A 20,582-nucleotide genomic window follows, 5' to 3' on the forward strand; every position below is an offset into this window, starting at 1 on the left:
TTTTGATTTTTCTTTCCCAATATGTCTAATGTGGAAATATGTAATATGAGATTGCTTACTGCCTAGGGGAGAGGGGAGGTTAGGAAGGGAGGGAGAAAAATTTGGAACACAAAGTCTCACAAAAATGAATGCTGAAAATTATCTTTACCTGTAATTGGGAAAATAAAAAAAATTACATTCATAAACAATGCCCCAATCGATGGGTGTCCCCTCAGTTTCCAATACCTTGCTCCCAAAAAATAACTGCTATAAATATTGTTGGAACTGCTATAACTACTGTCGAACACGTGTATGATCTCTTGGGGATACAGAACTAGCAGTAGTATTGCTAGATCAAGGGGTATAGTTTTACAGTTTTATGCCCTTTGGGCAGAGTTCCAAATTACTCTCCAGGATGGTTGGATCAGTTCACAACTCCACCAACAAAGCATTAATGTTTCAATTTTCCAACATCTTCAGCAACATTTTCCTTTTTTTGTCACTGTAGCCAATCTGATAGGGATGAGGTAATACCTCAGAGCATTTCTCTAATCAAGAGAAACGTAGAACATTTTTACTTATGACTATAGATAAATTGTGGTATATGATTATAATGGAATAATGGATTTCAGAAAAGCCTGGAAAGACTCGAAGTGATGTTGAGTGAAATGAACAGAACCAGAGCTCATTGTGCAACGATCCACTTTGATGGACTTAGTTGTATCAGCGATACAATGATCTAAGGCAATCCTAAAAGATTTGTAATGGAAAATACCATCTGTGTCAAGAAAAGTAATTCTGGAGTCTGAATGCAGACCAAAGGATACTATTTCACGTTTTTTATTTATTTGCTTTTTCTTTCTCATGGATTTTTTCCCCTTTGGTCTGGTTTTTCTTGCACGTGACAAACAGGGAGATACCTTTAACATGATTGTGCATGTTTAACCTATGTCAGATGGCTTGCTTGCTTGGGGAGGGAGATGGAGAAAAAATTCTGGAATCCAGAATCTTACAAAAATGAATGTTGAAAACTATCTTTACATGTAAATGGGAGGAATATATTATTTGGAATAAATTATTCCAAGATATTCTTATTATTAAATGGAAAAAAAGAGAAATAAAACCAAGACCCAGAGCCCTAGCCACAGACGAGGAGGAGCCCTAAGCAGAATCCAGGCTGCTTGACCTTAACCCCAGCATTAAGACAAAGCAAAGCAATGTCTGGGAAAAGAGGGGCCCGACTTGGCCTCCACTCTCTGGGAAAGCTAGGGGCTGCCCACACCTTCAGAGTGCCAGAGTGAAGACAAGTTCCTCAGCCCAGAGATGAGCAAGCCAATGAAAATGCCGAATACTCTGAGGGAGGGAGGCCCTCAACAAGGCAGTCCCATACTTATCCAAGGAAAACCCCCAAGAGCACCATATGCTAGATACAAGGCCTGGCCTCCCGGCCTCCCCTTTCCCCAAAGACCCTCACTTGGTCCTCCTCCCATCTCTGTCCCATCTCCCTCCTCTTGTGGCTAACCCCACTGAGAAGACACCACAATGAGAAGTGCTTTGTCTTCCTTTCCTCTCATTCTCCACCCTACAATCTGGCGTCTAACCTGGTCCAGCTCCAGCTTGGCTCTTTATGGCTCCCTTAGCCTCCCGCCTGCCTCAGTCCATCTCCACTCAGCTGTCAAAGCGCTCTTCCCAAGTCATGCTCTGCCATGTAAAGCCAGGGGCTCTCTGTGACTCCCCCACTCAGAAGCCTCGGTTTGGCATTCAAGGCCTTTTGTGACCAGTCCCATCCCAGTCTATCTTTCCTGTCTTCTTACACCCTACACTTCCCCATGTCCATGAAGATCCAGGAACACGAGGCTCCTTCTCACCAAGTCCCAGCCAAAACCCGATGTTTTGTAGGAATCTCCCTTAATTCTAGGGCCTTCCCTTTGTGGATGATTAATTCCAATATTACGTCAAGTTTGCAATAATAGGAAAAGGGATAGTTACAATCTCCTTTTAGGAGGCAAATATGCTCTTGATACCTAAACTGGGAGTGACAATATAAAGTAAGGAAATTTAGACCAATATTCCTAATGCACATCGAGAAATTTTCAATGAAATATTAGCAAATAATCTTTAACAATGTTAGAAAGATTCTATACTATGACTATGTTGGTATAATGTGAAGAACTCAAAGTGGAGGTTGATATAAATACTCTTCAATAAGTACATTTTTATGTTATGCTATATATTATAGATTATATTCTATGACCATGTTGGTATTATATAAAGAACTTAAAGTTGAAGTTTAATATAAATATTCTTCACTAAATACATTTTTAGATTATACTATAGATCATATAAAATAACACTTTGATATTATATAGATATAAATTTAAATAAGCACAATTTTTTATAAAATACTATACAATACATAAAATAATATTAGTTCTTATTTTATATAAACATAGGTTCTTCAATAAATATATTATTTAATATGAATATAATGCATGTAAATCAAAAAGGAAGACTGAAAAAATAATACATCATATTAGTATAAATAATAAAAACTATACAACCATCAATAGCTGCAAAGAAGGATTTTGAAAAACTCCAATACCTGGTCTTGTTTAAAAAAAAAAAAAAAAAACTCTGGAAAGCAGAATAATAAATGCATAGTAATAAACCCAAGAGCAAACATTATATGTAATAGAGGAAAATCAGAGGTCTTTCCAGAATGATCAAGGGTAAAGCAAGGAGTCTATTATCACCAACAGTATTTAGCTAAGGCAAAGAAGAAACAAATGTCACTTTTTGCAGATGTTATGTTAATTTACAAAAAAATCTTGAAAGGGTCAACTAAAAAATCAAGTGCAACAATAGACGACAATAGTTGCAGGATAAAAAACAATTTCCCATCAATCATCAGTGTTCTTATAAATTATCCATAAAATTCAACAGAAAGAACTAGTAAGAAAAATTCCACTCCAAATAACTTTTTGTTGTCATTCACTTGTGTCTTTCTCTTCATGAAGAATAAACAAAATCCTAGAGTGATTTGCCATTTCGTTCCCCATTTTGCAGATGGGAAACTGAGGCAAAAGGGGTTTAAAAATTTGTTCAGAGACATGCAGATAATAAGCATCCGAAGCTGGATTTGAACTCAGATTTTTCCGACTCCAGGTCTGGTATTCTATCTCTTGTCACATATAGTTGCTGCAAATAACTACCGAATATATAAAAATATTTAGGAATGTAATTACTAGGAGACATCCAGAAATGCTATAAATCGAACTAAAAATGCATGGGTAGGTAGAACGAGTATAATAAAAATTATATTACTACCTAAATATATTTAGTTAACGTTCTTCTAAACTGCCAATGAATTCTTTTTATAAAACTAAAAGTTATAGAAGTGAAATTCAGAGAGAGGAACAAAAGGAATCTCAAGGGAAATAATTTATAAAGTAGGTACGTCATCACAAATTCTACTGCAAAGCAGTGATCGTTTAATTTATTGGCTTCTGGTTAAAAAATAAAGAAGTTGATCACTAGAACTGAGAGGAACATAACATACAATAACAAACACAGTCATATTTTTCACGATCAGCCCAAAGATCCTAAAATATTTTGAGGAAAGGGCTCACTATTTGAAAATAAGTGCTGGGAAAACGGATAAGTAGTTTAATGTAAAGTAAGTATAAATCAACTTCTCATCCCATATGCTAAGATAACTCCATATGGACATGAGTGTTAGGCATAAAAAGGTGGTATAAGTAAATTAGAAATGCAAAGAAGAAATTCTCAGTAAAATCTATAGATAAGGGAAGAGTTCATGACCAACTAAGGGATAAAGGATTGCAGAACAGAAAAAAAATTATAAAAAAATTTTTTGGAAGTGAGGCAGTTGGGAGTTAGTTGACTTGCCCAGGGTCATATAGCTGGTAAGCAGTCAGTGTCTGAGGCTGGATTTGAGTTTATCCGAATTCAGGGCCTCTGCTCTATCCACTGTGCCATCTAACTGCCCCAGCTTTTACTTTAAAAAATTAAAAAGGTTTTGCACAACACAACTATTGGTTAAAGTTATGACCGAAATAGGTAACCTGAAAAAAATTCCCTGCAGCAAGTTTCTTTGATAAGTCTCATACCCAAAACAAATATGGAAGTGATTCAAATTTATAAGACTAAGAGCCATTCACCGATAGAGATTTGGTTAAAGGATATGAGTAAACATACAACAATGGGAAAATGCTCCATTTCATTAATAGAGAAATGTGTTTTTTGGTTTTTTTTTACTTTTGACCTGATTTTTGTTGTGCAGCATGATCAATATAGAAATTTATTAAGAAGAATCACACATGTTTAACCTGCATTGGATTGCTTGCTGTCTTGGGGAGAGGGAGAAAAATTTGGAGCACAAGGTTTTGCAAAGGTCAATGTTGAAAACTATCTTTGCATGCATTTGGAAAAATAAAACTTTTTATTTATTTTATTTATTATTATTTATGTATATTTTATTACATTTATTTATTAGAACTAGATTTGTTATTTAAAAAAAAACAGAAATGTAAACTAAAGCAATTTTGAGGTTCTGTCTTAAACCCGACAAAAGCTGGCAAAAGAGGAAAATGACAAAGGTCGAAGAGATTTGGGGAAAACAGACATTTCAGGAAATCCTTAGAGGAAGCACGAGTGGCTCCAGTCATTCTGAAAGCAAGTTGAAGCTATGGCCAGAAAGTGACCAACCTGTGCATTCCTTTTGGCCCAGCCAGGCCATCATCAGGCTATATCTTTTTTTAATTTTTAAAAACATTTGGTACGATATCTTTTTTATTTTTCAAAATACATGAAAAGATAGTTTTCAGCATTCATCCTCGCAAAACCTTGTGTGGCAGTTTTTTCTCTCTCCCTTTCAGTAGAAACACTGCTGGATCAAGGGTAGTAGCACATTGATAGCCCTTTGAGCATAGTTAATCCCTCTCCAGAATGGTCGTATCAGTTCACAACTCCTTCAGCAATGTATTAGTGCCCCAGTTTTCCCACATCCCCTCCAACATGTATCATTATTCTTTCCTGTCATTTTAGACAATCTGAGAGGTGTGAAGTGGTATCTCAGAGTTGTTGTAATTTGCATTTCTCTAATTATTAATGATTTAGAGCATTTTTTTCATATGAATAGAAATGGCCTTAATTTCTCCATCTGAAAACTATCTGTTCCTATCCTTTGACTATCAACTGGACAATGGCTTGTATTTTATTATTATTATTATTATTATTATTTTTTGCTGAGGAAGTTGGGGTTAAGTGACCTGCCCAGGGTCACACAGCTAAGGAGTTTTAAGTGTCTGAGGCCAGATTTGAACTCAGGTCCTCCTGTCTTCAGGGCTGATGCTCTATACATTGCGCGACCTAACTGCCCCAATGGCTTGCATTCTTATAAAGTTGAGTCAATTCTCTCTATATTTTAGAAATCAGGAATTGGCCTAAGTCTTGAAGAAGGGAAAGAAAGAAGGAAGAAAAACTCTAAGTACAAAATATATTTATAGCAGCTCATTCTGTAGTAGCTAAGAGCAGTCCATCTACTGGGGAAAGGCTAAACAGACTCTGGTATGGGAATGTCATGAAATATTATTGCACTGAATGGCTGCCCATCAGTTGGAGAGTGGCTGACTACGTTGTGGTCTATGAATGTAGTGGAATATTATGGTTCTACAAAAAATGATCAGCAGGAGGATTTCAGAAACGCTGGAGAGACTGACATGACCTGAGGCCCAGTGAAGTGAGTGGAACCAAGAGACCCTTGTACCCGGCAACAACAAGATTGTGAGATGATCAACTGCAATGGTCCTGGCTCTTGTCAACAATGAGGTCATTCAGAGTAATTCCCATAGACTTGTGATGGAGAGAGCCATCTGCATGCAGAGAAGGGACTCTGGGGACTGAATCTGGATCACAACAGAGCATTTTCATTTTTTTTTGGTTGTTGTTTTCTTTTTCATTTTTTTCCTTTTTGATCTGATTTTTCTCGCACAGTATGATACATGTGGAAGAATTTGCACATGTTTAACCTATATTGGATTACTTGCTGTCTCGGTGAGGAGAGTAGGGAGGGGAAAGGAAGGGAGAAAAATTCGCAACACCAGGTTTTGCAAGGGTGAAGGTTGAAAACTATCTTTGCATATATTTTGAAAATAAAAAGTATTATTAAAATTTTAAAAACTATTATTGTGCCCTAAGAAATGATGGAATTGATCATTTCAAAGGAAAGTAGAAAGATCTCTCTGAACTGATGCAGAATGAAGTGAACAGAATCAGAAGAATAAATCACACAGTGACTCTAACATTATAAGTGCATATCGATGAAGGTAATGATAAACTATGAATCCACAGGACTGAAGACAAATCATGCTCTCTCCCTCCTCTCAGTCAAAAAGGTGATGCATTTAAAACTTCCCTTAATGGTTAGCAGAAGAGTTCATGAGCAACCAAATTTCTTTTATCTTATAAAATTAAAAAGACTTTACCCAAAGAAAACTATTGGTTAAAGTTATAATAGGTAAATAAGAAAGTTATAATAGGTAAAATAGGAAATAGATGACCCGAAAAAATTTTCTGCAGCAACTTTATTTGCTAAGTCTCAAATTCAAGATAAATACGGAAGTGATTCCAATTTGTAAAAATAAGAGCCATTCCCCAATAGATATTTGATTAAAGGGTATGAAAAAACATACAACAAGTACAGGAAAAAATGCTCTATTTCATTAACAGAGAAATGCAAACTAAACCAATTTTGAGGTTTTCTCTTATACCTATCTGACTAGCCAAAAGAGGAAAATGACAAATGTTGGAGAGAATTCAGAATGATTCACTCATTTTTGAACGTGCCCAATGTGGAATTTGTTTTGTGGGACTATTACCATGTTTGTCATGAGGGTTTTCCTCTTCTTTTTTATTGCTTAACTTGGGGGAGGGTGGAGTGGGAGGAAGAAAGAATAAATATTTTAAAAACACATAATTTGAAAACAAAGCTGATCCCTTTTAAAGTTGTTATGATGACTATACATCGTCAGTCCTCTGGATTCATAGTTTATGCCAGATCTCCCCTTGTAATTCATAAACCAATTCAGCTCAATGACTTTTCTTGATCTTTTAAACATCTTGGCAGTGATCCTGAAAGCAATTTAATGCAATTTCTGAGGGTATTTAAATTAAAATAAGAAAGCGTAGTAAGCTCTGGGAGAATCTGATTTAATAAGCGATGATGAATTGTGAATGGTGAAACAATGTGTTATGGTGCTGTATCCTCTCTCTGATTGCTTGGAAGAGGAAAGAAAGCAATGGAAATGAAGAGAAGAAGCCTCATTTCAGATATCACTGCCTTTTTTTTTTTTAACTGGAAATGCAAATATGAAAAATCCAACATTCTTTGTCCTCAAGGAACTGTCATTCTAATGGTTAATATAATGGAGGAGTTCCCCGCTCCCTCCAGTTTTAAAAAAACATTTTCCTTTGCTTTGTTAACTATTTCCCAATTACATTAAAATTTTTAACATTCACTTTAAAACATTTTAAGTTCCAAATTCTCACCCTCCTTCCCAACCCATTGATAAGACAAACAATATGATACTGATTAGACATATAAAGTCTTACAAAACAAATTTCCATATTAGCCATGTTGCAAAAGAGAATGCACAAAAGCAAAAAATAAAATAAAGTGAAAAAAGTGTGCTTCAATCTGCACTCAAGAGTTCATCACTTCTCTGGAGATGAATGAAATTTTTCATCGTGGGTCCTTTTGGAATTGTCTGATCATTGTCTTGATCAGAGTAGCTAAGTTTTCCATGTTTATTTATCATTATAAAGTCACTGCTACTGTATACGATGTTTTACTAGGTCTATTTGCTTCATTTTGCATCAGTTCTTAGAAAAACCCTTGAAGGTTTTCTGAAACCATTCTGCTTGTCATTTAGTATAGTATTTCAACACAATTATATACAACCTGTTTATCTATTCTCCAATTGTTGGACATCACCTTAGTTTGCAGTTCTTTGCTACTACAAAAAGAACTCTTATGAACATTTCTGTGCAAGTTGGTCCTTTTCTTTTTCTTTGGTCTCTTTGACATGCAGACCTATGAGTGATGTTTCTGGGTCAAAGAATATCTACAGTTTTATAACCCTTTGGGCATAATTGGAGGTTTCCACCTGGAAAGTCACAATCATTGGTCAGGAGGAAGGCACTATTGGAGACAGAGAGACTGAAGAAGAAAGAGGAAAGTAGAACAACAGTTCCTAGAAGAGATGGGAGGAAGAGGAATCAAGAACATAAATCGAAAGGCAATCTTATGAGAAGAAGGGCTACCTCTTCATTGGGAAGCCAGAGCCCTGGAGAAGACAATGATGGAATTACATCGATTAATTCCCCATCACAGTCTTGAGATCTAGAATAGGGAAGAAAATGACGTCATAATGGATGGTTTTTTTGTAATGTTCTCTAGGAGCTCAGGTCCTATTTTTTTTTAAGATCAAAAGCCATTCTTTATTATATATTCAAAAGATTTGAATAAACAATTCTCTTTTTTTTCTTTTTTAAAAAAATTTTTAAATTTATTATAATAACTTTTTATTGATAGAGCCCATGCCAGGGTAATTTTTTACAACATTATCCCTTACACTCACTTCTGTTCCGATTTTTCCCTCCCACCCTCCACCCCCTCCCCTAGATGGCAAGCAGTCCTATATATGTTAAATATGTCGCAGTATATCCTCGATACAATATATGTGTGCAGAACCGAACAGTTCTCTTGTTGCAAAGGGAGAATTGGATTCAGGAGGTAAAAATAACTCAAGTCCTATGTTTTTGTTTTGTTTTGTTTTTCCCATGGGACACAACATGTCACTTTTTTCTTAATAGCCTTTTATTTACAGGTTATATATATGGGTAACTTTACAGCATTGACAACTGCCAAACCTTTTGTTCCAATTTTTCCCCTCCTTCCCCCCACCCCCTCCCCCAGATGGCAGGATGACCAGTAGATGTTAAATATATTAAAATATAAATTAGATACACAATAAGGATACATGCAGGTCCTATGTTAAGAGCGGGATGGGAAGATGAGTCTCGAAGAATCTGAGTCAATTGGGAAGGAATAAAAGGAACTGGTTTGCAGCAGTGGAGCCTCAGATGAATCTAGGTACTGCATATTTGTGGTGGTCCCCATCCCTATGGTTGTGGGACCTTCTGCACTCTGTGAGTAGGAGCAGATAAAGGGGGCCTTTTGCAAACAATGATTGCTGATAGGCCAAGGAAGCAAGAAGAGCACAGGTTGGGGCTCACATATAACTTAAACTGATCAACAATAGAGTCAAGAGTCTGAAGGAAAGAAATGTCACAGCAATGATTGACTGGCAGAAGAAAAGGCAAGGATACTCCTGGAGGGCATGGCAAGGGTGCAGTACTTAGGACAAGTAAAGTGGGAGTCCGGACTGGGAAGATGGAACGGTGCAAAGTTCAGAATCTCTAGCATAATGGCACAAGCCAGGAGATGACCTGGGTGCCTGAGGTGGGTACTGGTTATGGGAGCCGAGGAAGGTGATGTTTGGGGGACCTCCACAGTAAGAATGAGGTCTGAGGAGAAAAGAAAGACATTAAGGTGCTAAGTCTGTAGTGTCAAGCATGGGGTGGGAGAGTGGTTCCTCTTTCTAGAAGCCTCCAAGGTCAGTGAGTGCAGAAAAGGATCTTGTCCCGCCAGTGGCCGCGCTAATGGCCTTCCAATTCTGAGAGCGGAAGTTTGGGAAGACAGAGTTGGGGCGAATGACAAAAGGGAGGGGAGGGAGATAGAAACAAAGGAAGGGGAGAAGACCTGCAGGCCTCCGCGGAGAGGGAGCAAGACAACAGATCTAGGGACAGGAAAGAACAAGTCCTGGTGAAGGGAGAACAGGCAGGAAGGATGAATGCACCTTATTAAGTCCTTGCTGTATGTCAGAGATAGTGAGGTTTTTGCGGATTGGTCAAGACCCCATTTGGGGGTTTCTTTTAGCAAAAGATCCTGGAATGGTTTGTCATTTTCTTCTTTACTTTACAGACTGAGAGAGCAGTGACTTGCCCGAGGTCACACAGCTAGTAAGTGTCTGAGGCTGGATTTGAACTTTCCTGGCTTCAGCACCGGGCTCTGTCCACTGCTGTTCCTACTGAGCCCGAGGTGACGCAAACCAGGGCAAGAAAACCAAGCCCAATAAGGAGAAGGGAGGCCGAGGACTGACCGGCGGACAGGGAGAGAAGCTTTGAGAGCCCGGGAAAGGGGAGAAGACGGACCTGGGGAGAGGACCGAGGCAGAGAAGAAAGCCCAGACGGAAAGCGGGGAGGGGCCGGACACGGACCGTGGGGACGGAGAGAGGGAAAGCGACTCGAGGGAACGAGGGGCCAGAAGAGTGTGAAGAGGTGGAAGCCGCGAAGGAGCAGAGGCCCGCTCGGGAGAGGGGAGGCCGGGAGGGAGAGCCCGGGGGCCGGACGGGCAGGGAGCTCAGCGGCTCGTACCTGGAACGAATCCCCGCCGTCACCGCCCGACCATGGCCAGCCAGCCTCTTCTGGCGGCCCTCCGGGGACCGGGGATGCCGGGCCTCGGGACACGGCTCACGGCCCCCTCGTGGGGCTGCTTAGAAGGCTTTCTTCTCGGGCCTCAAGCCTCTCTGTACCTGCCAGTCCTGGCTCCTGACGGCCACATGGGGAAATCAAGGCAGATGGGCAGCCGGTGGAGAGGCTGAGGGAGGGCGGACAGAGCACCGGAGAGTGTCGGGCGCTGGACACAGAGGTAGAGGAGGGTCCCGTGGAGAGGGGCCGGGCAGCAGGGAAGGGGGGCGGGCAGCGGGGAGAGAAAGAGCGGACACGGGGAGAGGCACAGGCTGCGGGGAGAAGGGGGACAGTCCCAGCGGAAAGGGGGTTCGGGCAGCGGGGAAAGGGGCGACGGGCAGTAGGGAGAGAAAGAGCGGACACCGGTGGGGAGAGGAGGGACCAGAAGGGCAGGAAGGGGGAACGGGAAGAGGGGAGAGGGGGGACACACAGGACGAAGAAGAGCGTGGAGGAGCCGGGCTGGCCTGCGGGGGCTGGGGAAAGGGAGGGGGAGCCGGAGCACCCGCAGGCAGGCAGCATCTCCGGCCGGGGCGGGCCTGACCGGCCGGGGGGCGGGGCTTCTCCCCCCCTGGTCCCTCCTTCCCTCCGTCAGTCCCTCTGTCCCCGGTCCCGGGCGGGCGGGCGGGGCCCGGCGGAGGCGCAGACATGGCCGCGCTCGCGGAGCCGCTGGGGCTGGAACGGGGTAAGGCCGGGCCGGGCCGGGCTGGGGGGAGTCAGGGGTCCGTCCCGACGCGGGGATGAGCCTGGCAGCCGGAGGCCTGGGGGAACCCCAACTCTGCTCGGCTCCTCTCTCTTTGTGTCCCCGCCGTCCCTCGTTATCTCTCGGGGCTCTCTCCCCGGCTCCCCGGCGCTGTGCTGGCTTTCTCTCCCCACGGCCGTTACTGCCTTTCTCTCCGTCCCCTGTGTCCCTTCCTCCCCCTCCCCCTTGTGCTCCCCTTTGCCCCCTGCCAAGCTCTGCTTTGCGGGTCTCCGTGGGCGTCTGTGTCTTTGTGTATCTCTTTCCCCGTCTCTGTTCTCTCCCTCGTTCTGTCTCTGGGTAGCTCTCGGTCCCCGCCTCCGGCCCCCGTTTCTCCCCCGCTCTCTCCTGTTCCCTTTATCTCTTTATGCGAGCGTCTCTCTGGGTCCACTTGCGTCTCGGTCCCGGTCCCTCCCTCGCCCGTGCCTGCCTCCCCCACCGCTGTGCTTGTCCCCCCCATCCCTGCCTGCCTCACCCCCGTCCCTGCCTCGGCCGCCCCCGTCCCCGTCTCCATCCCTCCGCCCCCGGTCCCGGCCCTGTCTCTGCCGCCCCCATCCCTGCGCTCACCTCCCCCGTCCCTGCCTCCGTCTCCTCCAGCCTGTCTTTTTCTCCCTGTCCCCCCACAGACGTGTCCCGGGCAGTGGAGCTCCTGGAGCGGCTCCAGCGTAGCGGGGAGCTGCCCCCCCAGAAGCTGCAGGCCCTCCAGCGAGTCCTGCAGAGTCGTTTCTGCTCAGCCATCCGAGAGGTGAGCAAGCACCTGAATCCAGCCACCCTTTCGCGGGCCGAACTACAACTCCCAACAAGCCTCGCGACTCCTAAGCCCCCTCCCCAGCCTTTTCAGCCCACAGGCCGCTGGAATCTGTAGTTTCTCTACCTACCTCCTGGGTGGGGCGCTGCCTGAGTCCGGGGCGCTGCCGGGGTCGGGGGATACCTCGGTCTCGGAGGGTGCAGGGGGTGGAGCTACCTGGCTCAGTTGTTTACTAATTCGTTGTCTCGGAACAAGTCAGTTAACCCTTTTTTCCCTCAGTTTCCTAAACTGTAATTGTGGAGAGGACCAGATTTGTTGTGATGCTTGTTCTCTTCCTTTGGGGAAGGTGCCCGGGTGGGGACACCTAGGTCACCCTCATCCACCCTTCTCCAGCCTCCACTTCTCCCTGGTCTGAGAGGAAGGAGCTACATCTATACGCTGCTTGACCATTTCTCAGCAGCTTGTCCATCCTCCCTGTTCATGAGCATGGTGGTTTCTGAGTGTCCTTCAGGTCCCAGGCTGAGCTGAGGGTTGGGACCCTGCACCCCAGTATCTCTGAGGTTTCTGCTCCCTCAGGTGTATGAGCAGCTTTATGACACCCTGGATATCACAGGCAGTGCAGAGATCCGGGCTCACGCCACAGCCAAGGTGAATCTGTCCTTTTCAAGGATTCGGGCTTTTGCTTTCCATCCCTTAGATACCCAGGGATCTGTCCCCTTCCCCTTTGCGATCTCCCACTAGATTTCCCCTTCCCCTGCAGCCCTATCTGCTCAAGAACTTAAGGGTCTCCCCGCTTGCCTCCTTACTACCCCAGGCCCCTGAATATGCCTTTCTTCAATCCCCTCAGATCTTCAGGGATCCAGGCTTCCCTTCCCATGCCCTTGTCTCCTCAGGGACCCATTTCCCTCTCCCCACAGATCCCTACCTCCTGGGGGACCAATGAGCTGCCTCCTCAGCCCTCTACTTTTTAAAGCTCTATACCCCCTCTTTTGAGCTTCTAGACTTTCAACATGAGGGAGTCCCCTCCTGTCCCCCTGCCTCCATTCCTTCAGGGCCCTTGGCCTCTGGCTCCTGTCCCTTCTAGGCCACTGTAGCAGCCTTTGCTGCCAGCGAGGGCCATGCCCACCCCCGAGTGGTGGAACTGCCCAGGACAGATGAGGGCCTGGGTTTCAACATCATGGGCGGGAAAGAGCAGAACTCCCCCATCTACATCTCTCGAGTCATTCCCGGTGGCGTGGCTGACCGGCACGGCGGCCTCAAGAGAGGGGACCAGCTGCTCTCCGTCAATGGAGTGGTGAGGGTCTGGGGGTCCCCAGGGCCGGCTGGGGATCTCTAGGAGATGGGGGTGGCTTGGGAAGGCTAGAGTAGGACCCAGAGGAGGAAGACGAGCACTGATGGGCCGAGAAATCAGGAAACTCTTCCTTCTTCAGGAATCAGGCTTCTAGCTGAATCAGGGGGCCCGTCCAGGGTCCCTGACTCTAGCTCTTGTGGGAAGGCGCAGAAGAGGAAGAGGCTCCTGCTGTCCAGGAGAGCCCTGGGGAAAAGGGGTGACATTAGCATCCAGGGCCAGGAGGAAGCGTAGACAACATGTAATCCAGCCCTCTGTTTGGTGGCAGGGGAATTCTTGGGAAGGACCTAGTCTCAGAACTGCCAGCCTTAAAGGCCATCAGACTAAACTGTGTCCCACTTTACCCATTATACAGATGGGGACACTGCCACCCAGGGAAGGTCACACAGCAAAGTGAAGGCAGACATTGAGCTGGCAGGCTGGGGAGGTTTGGGGCTGGGCCCAGTGGGCCCGGCTGGATAGGATCTCCTCTCTGGCAGAGTGTGGAGGGAGAGCAGCATGAGAAGGCTGTGGAGCTGCTCAAGGCTGCTCAAGGCACGGTGAAGCTTGTTGTCCGGTACACACCTCGAGTGCTGGAGGAGATGGAGGCCCGGTTTGAGAAGATGCGCTCGGCTCGGCGGCGCCAACAGCACCAGAGCTACTCGTGAGAGCTTAGTCCTTGCTGTTCTCCTTAAACATCACCGAATCCCTTAGCTCCAAGTCCCTGAGCCCCTTCAGAGCCTCTTAGTCCCCTCTGAGCCCCTTAGTCCCTTCTGAGTCCCTTAGCCCCCTAGAAGCCCTTTAGCCTCCTCCAAGCCCTTTAGCCTTCTCCAAGCCTCTTGGCCTCCTTCAAGATCCTGAGCCCCCTAGAATCCCCTTAGTCCCCTCTGAGCCCCTAAACCCCTTAGAATCCCCTTAGCCCCTTCTGAGCTCTTTAGCCTTGTCCAATTCCCTTAGCCCCCTCTGAGCCCTTTAGCCTCCTCTGAGCCCTTTAGCCTCCTCTGAGCCGTTTAGCCTCCTCCGAGCCCCTCAGACCCTCGGAGCCTCTTAGCCCCCTAGAACCCCCTTACTCCCCAGCAAGCTCCAGAGTCCCCACCAAGCAAGCCCCTTAGTCCTTCCCACGTTCCTTACTCCTCACTAAGCTCCTTAGGCTCTACCAAGCCCATTAAACATTACCAGGTTGCTCTTTAACCCTTACCATATTGCCTTTTCACCCCTATCATACCCTTTTACTCTTATCAAGCTCCTTTGCCTCTTACCAAATCTTTCTTAGACCTTACCAAGCCACCTTTAGCTCTTACCAAGCTCCCTAATGGTTACCCTGCCCCTTTAGCCCTTAACGAGTCTTACCAAATCATATTTAATTATTATTAAGCCCCTCTCCGAAACCCTCTTGAGCCCTTACCCTGCTGCTTAACATTTCCCATGGCCCCGCAGTCTTCACATGCTCATGAACCCTTACCACTCTTCTGTTAGCCCCCATCAAGCCCCTCAGAGTTTAATTTTCATGCCTTTGAGTTTTGGCCCTCACTGAGCCCCCGCTGGCCCTTGCAAACCACCTCGGGTCTCTCTCCTGCCCTTTGGGGCCTGCCAAACCTTTCAGAACCTACCGGGCCTCCAACAATAGCAGTGACTTGTGTCTTCCACTTTACATTCATTTCATTCGATTCTCACAATAGCCCAGAGAGGTAGTCAGCCATGCCCTCAGTCTCCGGGCATTTCAGAAGCACTTGCTTGCTATTGCCAGGCTTTGTGCTAAGGATGGCAAAAAGGAAAGCCAGTCCCTGCTCTGGAGATCATGTTCCAACAGACTGTACAAACACTGCGGGCCTTTGTGTCCCCATTTTACAAAGGGGAAAGCCGGACTCGGCAATTGCTGGCTGCGTCTCCGGTTAGTACATTGGGGAGTGGAAGGGAACCCAGGTCTTTAGGACTTCCAGGCTAGAGGCCTCTGCCTTTTGTGTGGGCGTTATCACGGACACCTTTGGCTCAGGCCCGTCAACCCCTTCTCAGAATTACTTTTGGCCTCTATTCACAATAGAAGGAAGTATTAAATTACAGGGAGAGGTTAGGGAACAGAAAGCGCAATTGTTTTTTCCCATCTAAGTTCAAGAAACTCCATCTAGCCACAGACCCTTTGGAGGTGTCTGTTAACCCCCGGTTAAGACCTTCAGCCCCAGCCATGCTGTCTCCCCTGATGCTTCTGAGAGCTTTTAGAGCCTCTAAGGGAAGTCAGGGGACATGGAACCAGGGGAGTCAACCAGCTAAGTGGCTACAGGGAAAGCCCTTCACGGCTCTGAATCTAGGTTATCTCCTTACCCAAAGCAAGATCAGTGAGGGCTGGAGTAGCCGCCTCGGGGGGAGGGTTCAGTGGTCTGAGCCCTACCCAGCACTGTCCAAACGGAGCAGGCAGCAGAGAGGTGGGCCGCAGCTCCGGCCTTTGCAGCCTCCCACAGCTTCTGCTCACTGCCTCTCTCTCTCTCCCCCCACAGGTCCCTGGAGTCCCGAGGCTGAGCTCTCCCGGCTTGGCTCCTGCTCCTGCACCCTTGCCTAGGAGCCCTCTCTCCCCCTTGCCCACTCTGACCCTCTGTACAGTATTTATTTACCCAGTCCTTCCTGAGACCCTATTTAAAGCTCTTCTCTCCCCGCCCTGTGTCTGCCTGTCTGTCCTTCCTGCCGCAGAACCAGAGGGGAAAGGTCCCCGGGTCTTCACTAGGAGGCCATAGTCACAGGGAGGAAGGTCCAGGTGGGAGGACAGGGAGTGTTGGAGGGAGAGGCTGGGCTCCGAGGGGAGAGTCTGGAGGACTGGGGGGAGGGACTGGAGGGGGGAAGAAACCTGGAGAGAAAGGGAAGAGGCCAGGGGTCTGGCTGTTGTGTAGGAGGGGGACCCCATAGGCAGAGAGAGGAAGCCTCTGGTCTGGGGGGTGGGAAATCCCAGGACCGTGGGAGGAGACCCCCCCCCTTGGGTCTCCCCTAGCATCCAATCAACGCCCGCGCCTTCGACTCTCCGCCCAGACAGCAGATGCTCGGTGTTGGGGGGGAGGGGAGGATGCAGTGCATTGTGGGAGAATCCCCGCAACTTCCCCTCCTTCCTCGCCCCCGCCCCCGCAGCGCGGTCCCGAGTTCTGCGAGGGAGGGGCTGGGGGAGCCTCGGGCTCGCGCTCCTCGGTGGTGACATCATCGCTTGGGCTCCGAGTCGGGCCACGCCCCCCAAAGTCGTTCATTGGTCGGCGCTACCCCCGCCCCCCGCCCGCCCCGCCGAGGGGAGGGTCTCTCGGGCGCGCCGGGCCCAGTACCACCCCCCCATTGGCTCAAGCTCGCCGTCCGTCAGGCGGCTGTTAAAGGGGCCGCGGCCCCGGGAGTGCAGGGAGGGGGCTGCTGGATTTTTGGGGGAACGGGGGGGGGCGGGGGAGGGGGCGGCTGCGGCCTCACGGGGGGGAGCCCGAGCCGGGGCCCAGAGACAGAGACAGCAACCCAGAGACAGAGAGAGACAGAGACTCCGAGACACAGAGACAGCGCCGGGCGGACGGCGAGAGCAGAAGGGAGGGAGGGAAGGAGGGAGGGGAGACAGCGAGACCTCGAGCCGGGGAAGGAGGGAAGGCAGGAAGGCAGGAAGGCAGGAAGGCGGGGGCCCCTCCCGGCCTCCTCGGGGCTCCCGCCACCCCCGCCCCCGCTGCAGCCCCAGCGCCGCCGCCCGATCAGGTAAGAGACGGAGCCCCGGGGACCCCGGCGTTCTGGTCCCGCGACGTCCCGCAGGGACCCCGGCGTCTCGGCCCCCCCGACGTCCCGCGGAGACCCAGGCGTCCCGGCATCCCGCAGGGACCGGACGGGCGTCCCTTCTCGCCCTGACATCCTTCAGGGATCCAAACATCCCGGCCTCCCCAACATCCCGCGGGGACCCGGGCAGGCGTCCCTACCTGCCCCAGTGTCCCTCTGGGACCCGGGCGTCCAGGCTTCCCTGGGACCTCGCAGGGAGCCAGGCATTCTGGACTCCCCAGAATCCGCCAGGGACCCAGACATCCGGGCCCCAGCCCCTACCCTTTCGGCGAGCCAGTGGTCCCTTCCCCCAGCCCCGGCTCTATTGCTCCCCCACTTCCATCTTTCCCTTCTCCGGGACCCATGCGTCCTGGCTTCCCCCCGGGCCGCACCCGCCTCATTCATCTCCGCCCATCTTTGGCCAGCGGCCCCATTCTAGAACCCCGAGTCAGGCCCTTAGGCGGGATCATCCGGCTGGTCACAGGCTCTGGCCTCAGGCCCAGGCTTGGAGCTGTCCATGGTGAAACCGGCTTGCCTAGACCTTCCCGTCCCCCTTTTCCTTCAAGCTCCCGGTCTCTAGGCTTGTTCTGGGCCATCCAGGACCCAGAGGTCTGGACCGCGGCCCCCTGCACCCCCAGCCCCCAGGAATGCAGGAGTCAAAGCCTCCATCGCTCGTCTCCTCGGGGACCCAGGCGTCCCTCCTCCCAGCCCTTTGCCCTCTCAGGAAACTAGGGGTTTTCTCAGGTCTGCTATGTTAGGGAGGCCTGGCCCCGGGCGCCCAGGGTCTGAGCGTTCACCTCTCTGGGCTGGGGCCTCCCTGGAGCCTTCCTTTCTCCTTCGCTAAAGGCTTTAAAGGGCTGTTTGTGTGTGTGGAAGGGGGGTGCAGAGCCTAAGGACTGAGCCATATATGTCCATATTTTGAATGTGTTCCACCCACTTTCTATGTTCTAGACTCATCCCTAGCCATATGCTCGGCTTTCTATATGATCCAGCTGTGTGCCATAGTCTGGATTTGTCTCAGTCGCATGCTGTTTTAGCCGGGTCCGGTCCCGGGTCATGTTCTAGGCATCCTAGTTATGTCCCTTGTTCCAGATGTGCCCCCGCTGCATGGGTTCTGTGTGCTGGGTCCCGGGCCAGACGCCCAGATGTCCCAAGTCTCTGGGCCGACCTTATGGATTCTAGGCTCCAGAAACCTCTCTCAGGCTGGGCCTTCTGAGGATCACACGTCCCTGCTCTTGGGATGGCCACTTTTCTCAGGCCCGTGCTCTTGTTTACTCCCCGGAAGGAAATGTATACAGGCTCCTTCTTGGTGGTGTTTGGATGGCGAGGGATGAGGAGGAAGCCCAATCTAGCTGGCTGAGACCCAGCTGCCAAGCGCTTGGGGGGTTCCCCTCACCCCTCTCGGGCACCCTGGTGGCCACAGCTCCAGCATCCTCAGGGAGCCAAGCGTGTGGGGATCCAAACTGCAGGTGGGGCAGAACTGGCCCTTGGCACTCCCCAAACCGGTTGAACTGCTGGAGGAGAGAACAGGGTGAAAGTCTTGGCTTCCTCCACCCTCCTGCCCTCCAACCAGACCCGTCTGACCTGATACCACCACAGGGTGGATAGACAGGCTCACCTCATTCCCCAGGCCACACCCACAGCTCCCTGGAAGTTCCTCCCCTTGCTTCATTCCTACTGGGTCCCTGAGGGAGCTGGATACCTGGGAGGGTGAACCTGAAAGGATCAGAGCAGGATTAAGAGGGCCTGGGTTCAAATGCTGCCCCTGGCTTTGAACCCAGAGACACTTTCCCACCCGCTTGTCCCTTCAGATTTCCAGGAATCACTTTTCTCCTTTGTGAAAATGAATGACCAGACGAGGTGGCCTCTGAGGCCATGATCCAGGGCATGAACTCCAGGTCTGATCATCCTGTGAGCTGATCATATTAAACTGTAAACGATCATTATCAATCCACTGTCTTGACCTCCGTGGGTACAGTGACGCCCCAAGCTTTCTGCGCCTCCCTCCAAGCCCCACTTCTGCATTTATTCCAGCTTCCCGCTTCTTCCTCCTCAGTGCCCCCCATTGGTGGGCCTGGCACTGCCACCATGATGTGCGAGGTGATGCCGACCATCAGCGAGGATGCCCGGCGGGGCTCAGCCCTGGGCCCCGAGGAGGCAGGAGGGGCAGCGGGCGGCGAGCTGGAGCGGCTCATGGTCACCATGCTCACAGAGCGGGAGCGTCTCCTGGAGACCCTTCGGGAGGCCCAGGATGGACTGGCCACGGCCCAGCTGCGCCTTCGGGAACTGGGTCACGAGAAGGACTCATTGCAACGGCAGCTCAGCATAGCCTTGCCTCAGGTAGGGGAAGTCTGGGGGGGCGGGGACAAGGACCTGGCTCCTTGCTCTTGGCTAGCCTGGGACAGCCCCAAGCCAGGACTCCTTGCACGGCTAACTTGTAAAAAACTGACACCAGATCGTGTTGGGCCAGGGAGTGAGAGTCCCTAGAGAATAGTGGGAAACTGACTTGGAGGGAGGAGGTTCCCAGTCCTGGGCCAGACTTTTCCGAAAAAAAACCACTGAGGGGGGGCCCCTAAGGCTGGTTCCCCCTCCCCCCCTTGGGCCGGGCCTGGGGAGGATTCCCCAACACAGGAAAGGGGGCCCTTCCCCGGCTTTTGGGAAAGGGGCCCCAGGGTCCCGTTCCCCGGGTTGGGGACAATAAATTTGGGCCTGGGGGAAAGGGAAAGGGGGCCCAAAAGGGGGGGCTGGGGGCCCTTTATGGGCCCCAGTCCAGGTGAACCCCCTTCCCAGGAATGGGCGAAAGGGGGCCCCGGGGACCGGGAGGGATTTCCCTGCCCCGGGGGCTACTGAGGGGGCTTTCCCCTCGACCCCGGGACATGGGGTGCCTTTTGGCTTCCGCCCTTCCCGGGTCCTTCGGGGCCCGGGGGGGAAGGGGTTTGGAGTGAGGGAGGGAACAAGGGGGGCCGGGGGGCCCCGGGGAGGAGGGAGGGGCCCCGGGGGGGGGGGCCGGCCCGTTCCCGGGGGTTTCTGGGCCGGGGTGCCGGGTTGGGGCCCCCATGCCTGGGAAGCAGGGGGCCCCATGGGGCCCCAGCAGGTGCTCAGGAAATTGGGGACCCTTTCCCTGGGGAAGGTGGGGCCCCGGGAGGAGGGGGGGGGAAGCCGGGGGGGGGGGGGTCCCAGGATAGGGGGGGAGCCCTAGGGGAGGGGGGGCCTGGAACTGGCTTGGGCCGGGCCCCGCCTCCCGGGGCGGGTAAAGGGGAAACCGGGGGCCCCCCTTTTCTGGGGGTGGAGGCAGACACCTATTGGTTCCCCAACGGTGCCAACCCCCCGGGGGCGGTGGCGGGTAGAAGAAGGGGGGGGGGGGTGGGGCCCGGGGGGGGCCCGGGGGACCCCTCCAGGGATGCGGGAGGGGGGGGGGGGGGGGG

General features: G+C 50.0%; 2 protein-coding genes across 2 annotated transcripts; both read left to right on the forward strand.

The window, feature by feature from the left end:
* The first annotated feature begins 11,169 nt into the window (after positions 1 to 11,169).
* LIN7B (lin-7 homolog B, crumbs cell polarity complex component) lies at positions 11,170 to 16,054 on the forward strand. Its single transcript, XM_031963437.1, has 6 exons — positions 11,170 to 11,272; positions 11,953 to 12,071; positions 12,651 to 12,722; positions 13,159 to 13,368; positions 13,902 to 14,065; positions 15,894 to 16,054. Exons 1-6 carry the CDS (start codon positions 11,236 to 11,238, stop codon positions 15,913 to 15,915), a joined length of 624 nt encoding a protein of 207 aa, XP_031819297.1. The 5' UTR covers positions 11,170 to 11,235; the 3' UTR covers positions 15,916 to 16,054.
* An 829-nt stretch (positions 16,055 to 16,883) lies between these two features.
* On the forward strand, positions 16,884 to 19,672 carry LOC116422924 (liprin-alpha-3-like). The gene is made up of 2 exons (XM_031963439.1): positions 16,884 to 17,103; positions 19,192 to 19,672. Exon 2 carries the CDS (start codon positions 19,246 to 19,248, stop codon positions 19,642 to 19,644), a length of 399 nt encoding a protein of 132 aa, XP_031819299.1. The 5' UTR covers positions 16,884 to 17,103; positions 19,192 to 19,245; the 3' UTR covers positions 19,645 to 19,672.
* Positions 19,673 to 20,582: the final 910 nt, after the last annotated feature.

The sequence above is a fragment of the Sarcophilus harrisii genome, chromosome 3 (assembly GCF_902635505.1).
Source record: "Sarcophilus harrisii chromosome 3, mSarHar1.11, whole genome shotgun sequence".
NCBI classification, from domain to species: Eukaryota; Metazoa; Chordata; class Mammalia; order Dasyuromorphia; family Dasyuridae; genus Sarcophilus; species Sarcophilus harrisii.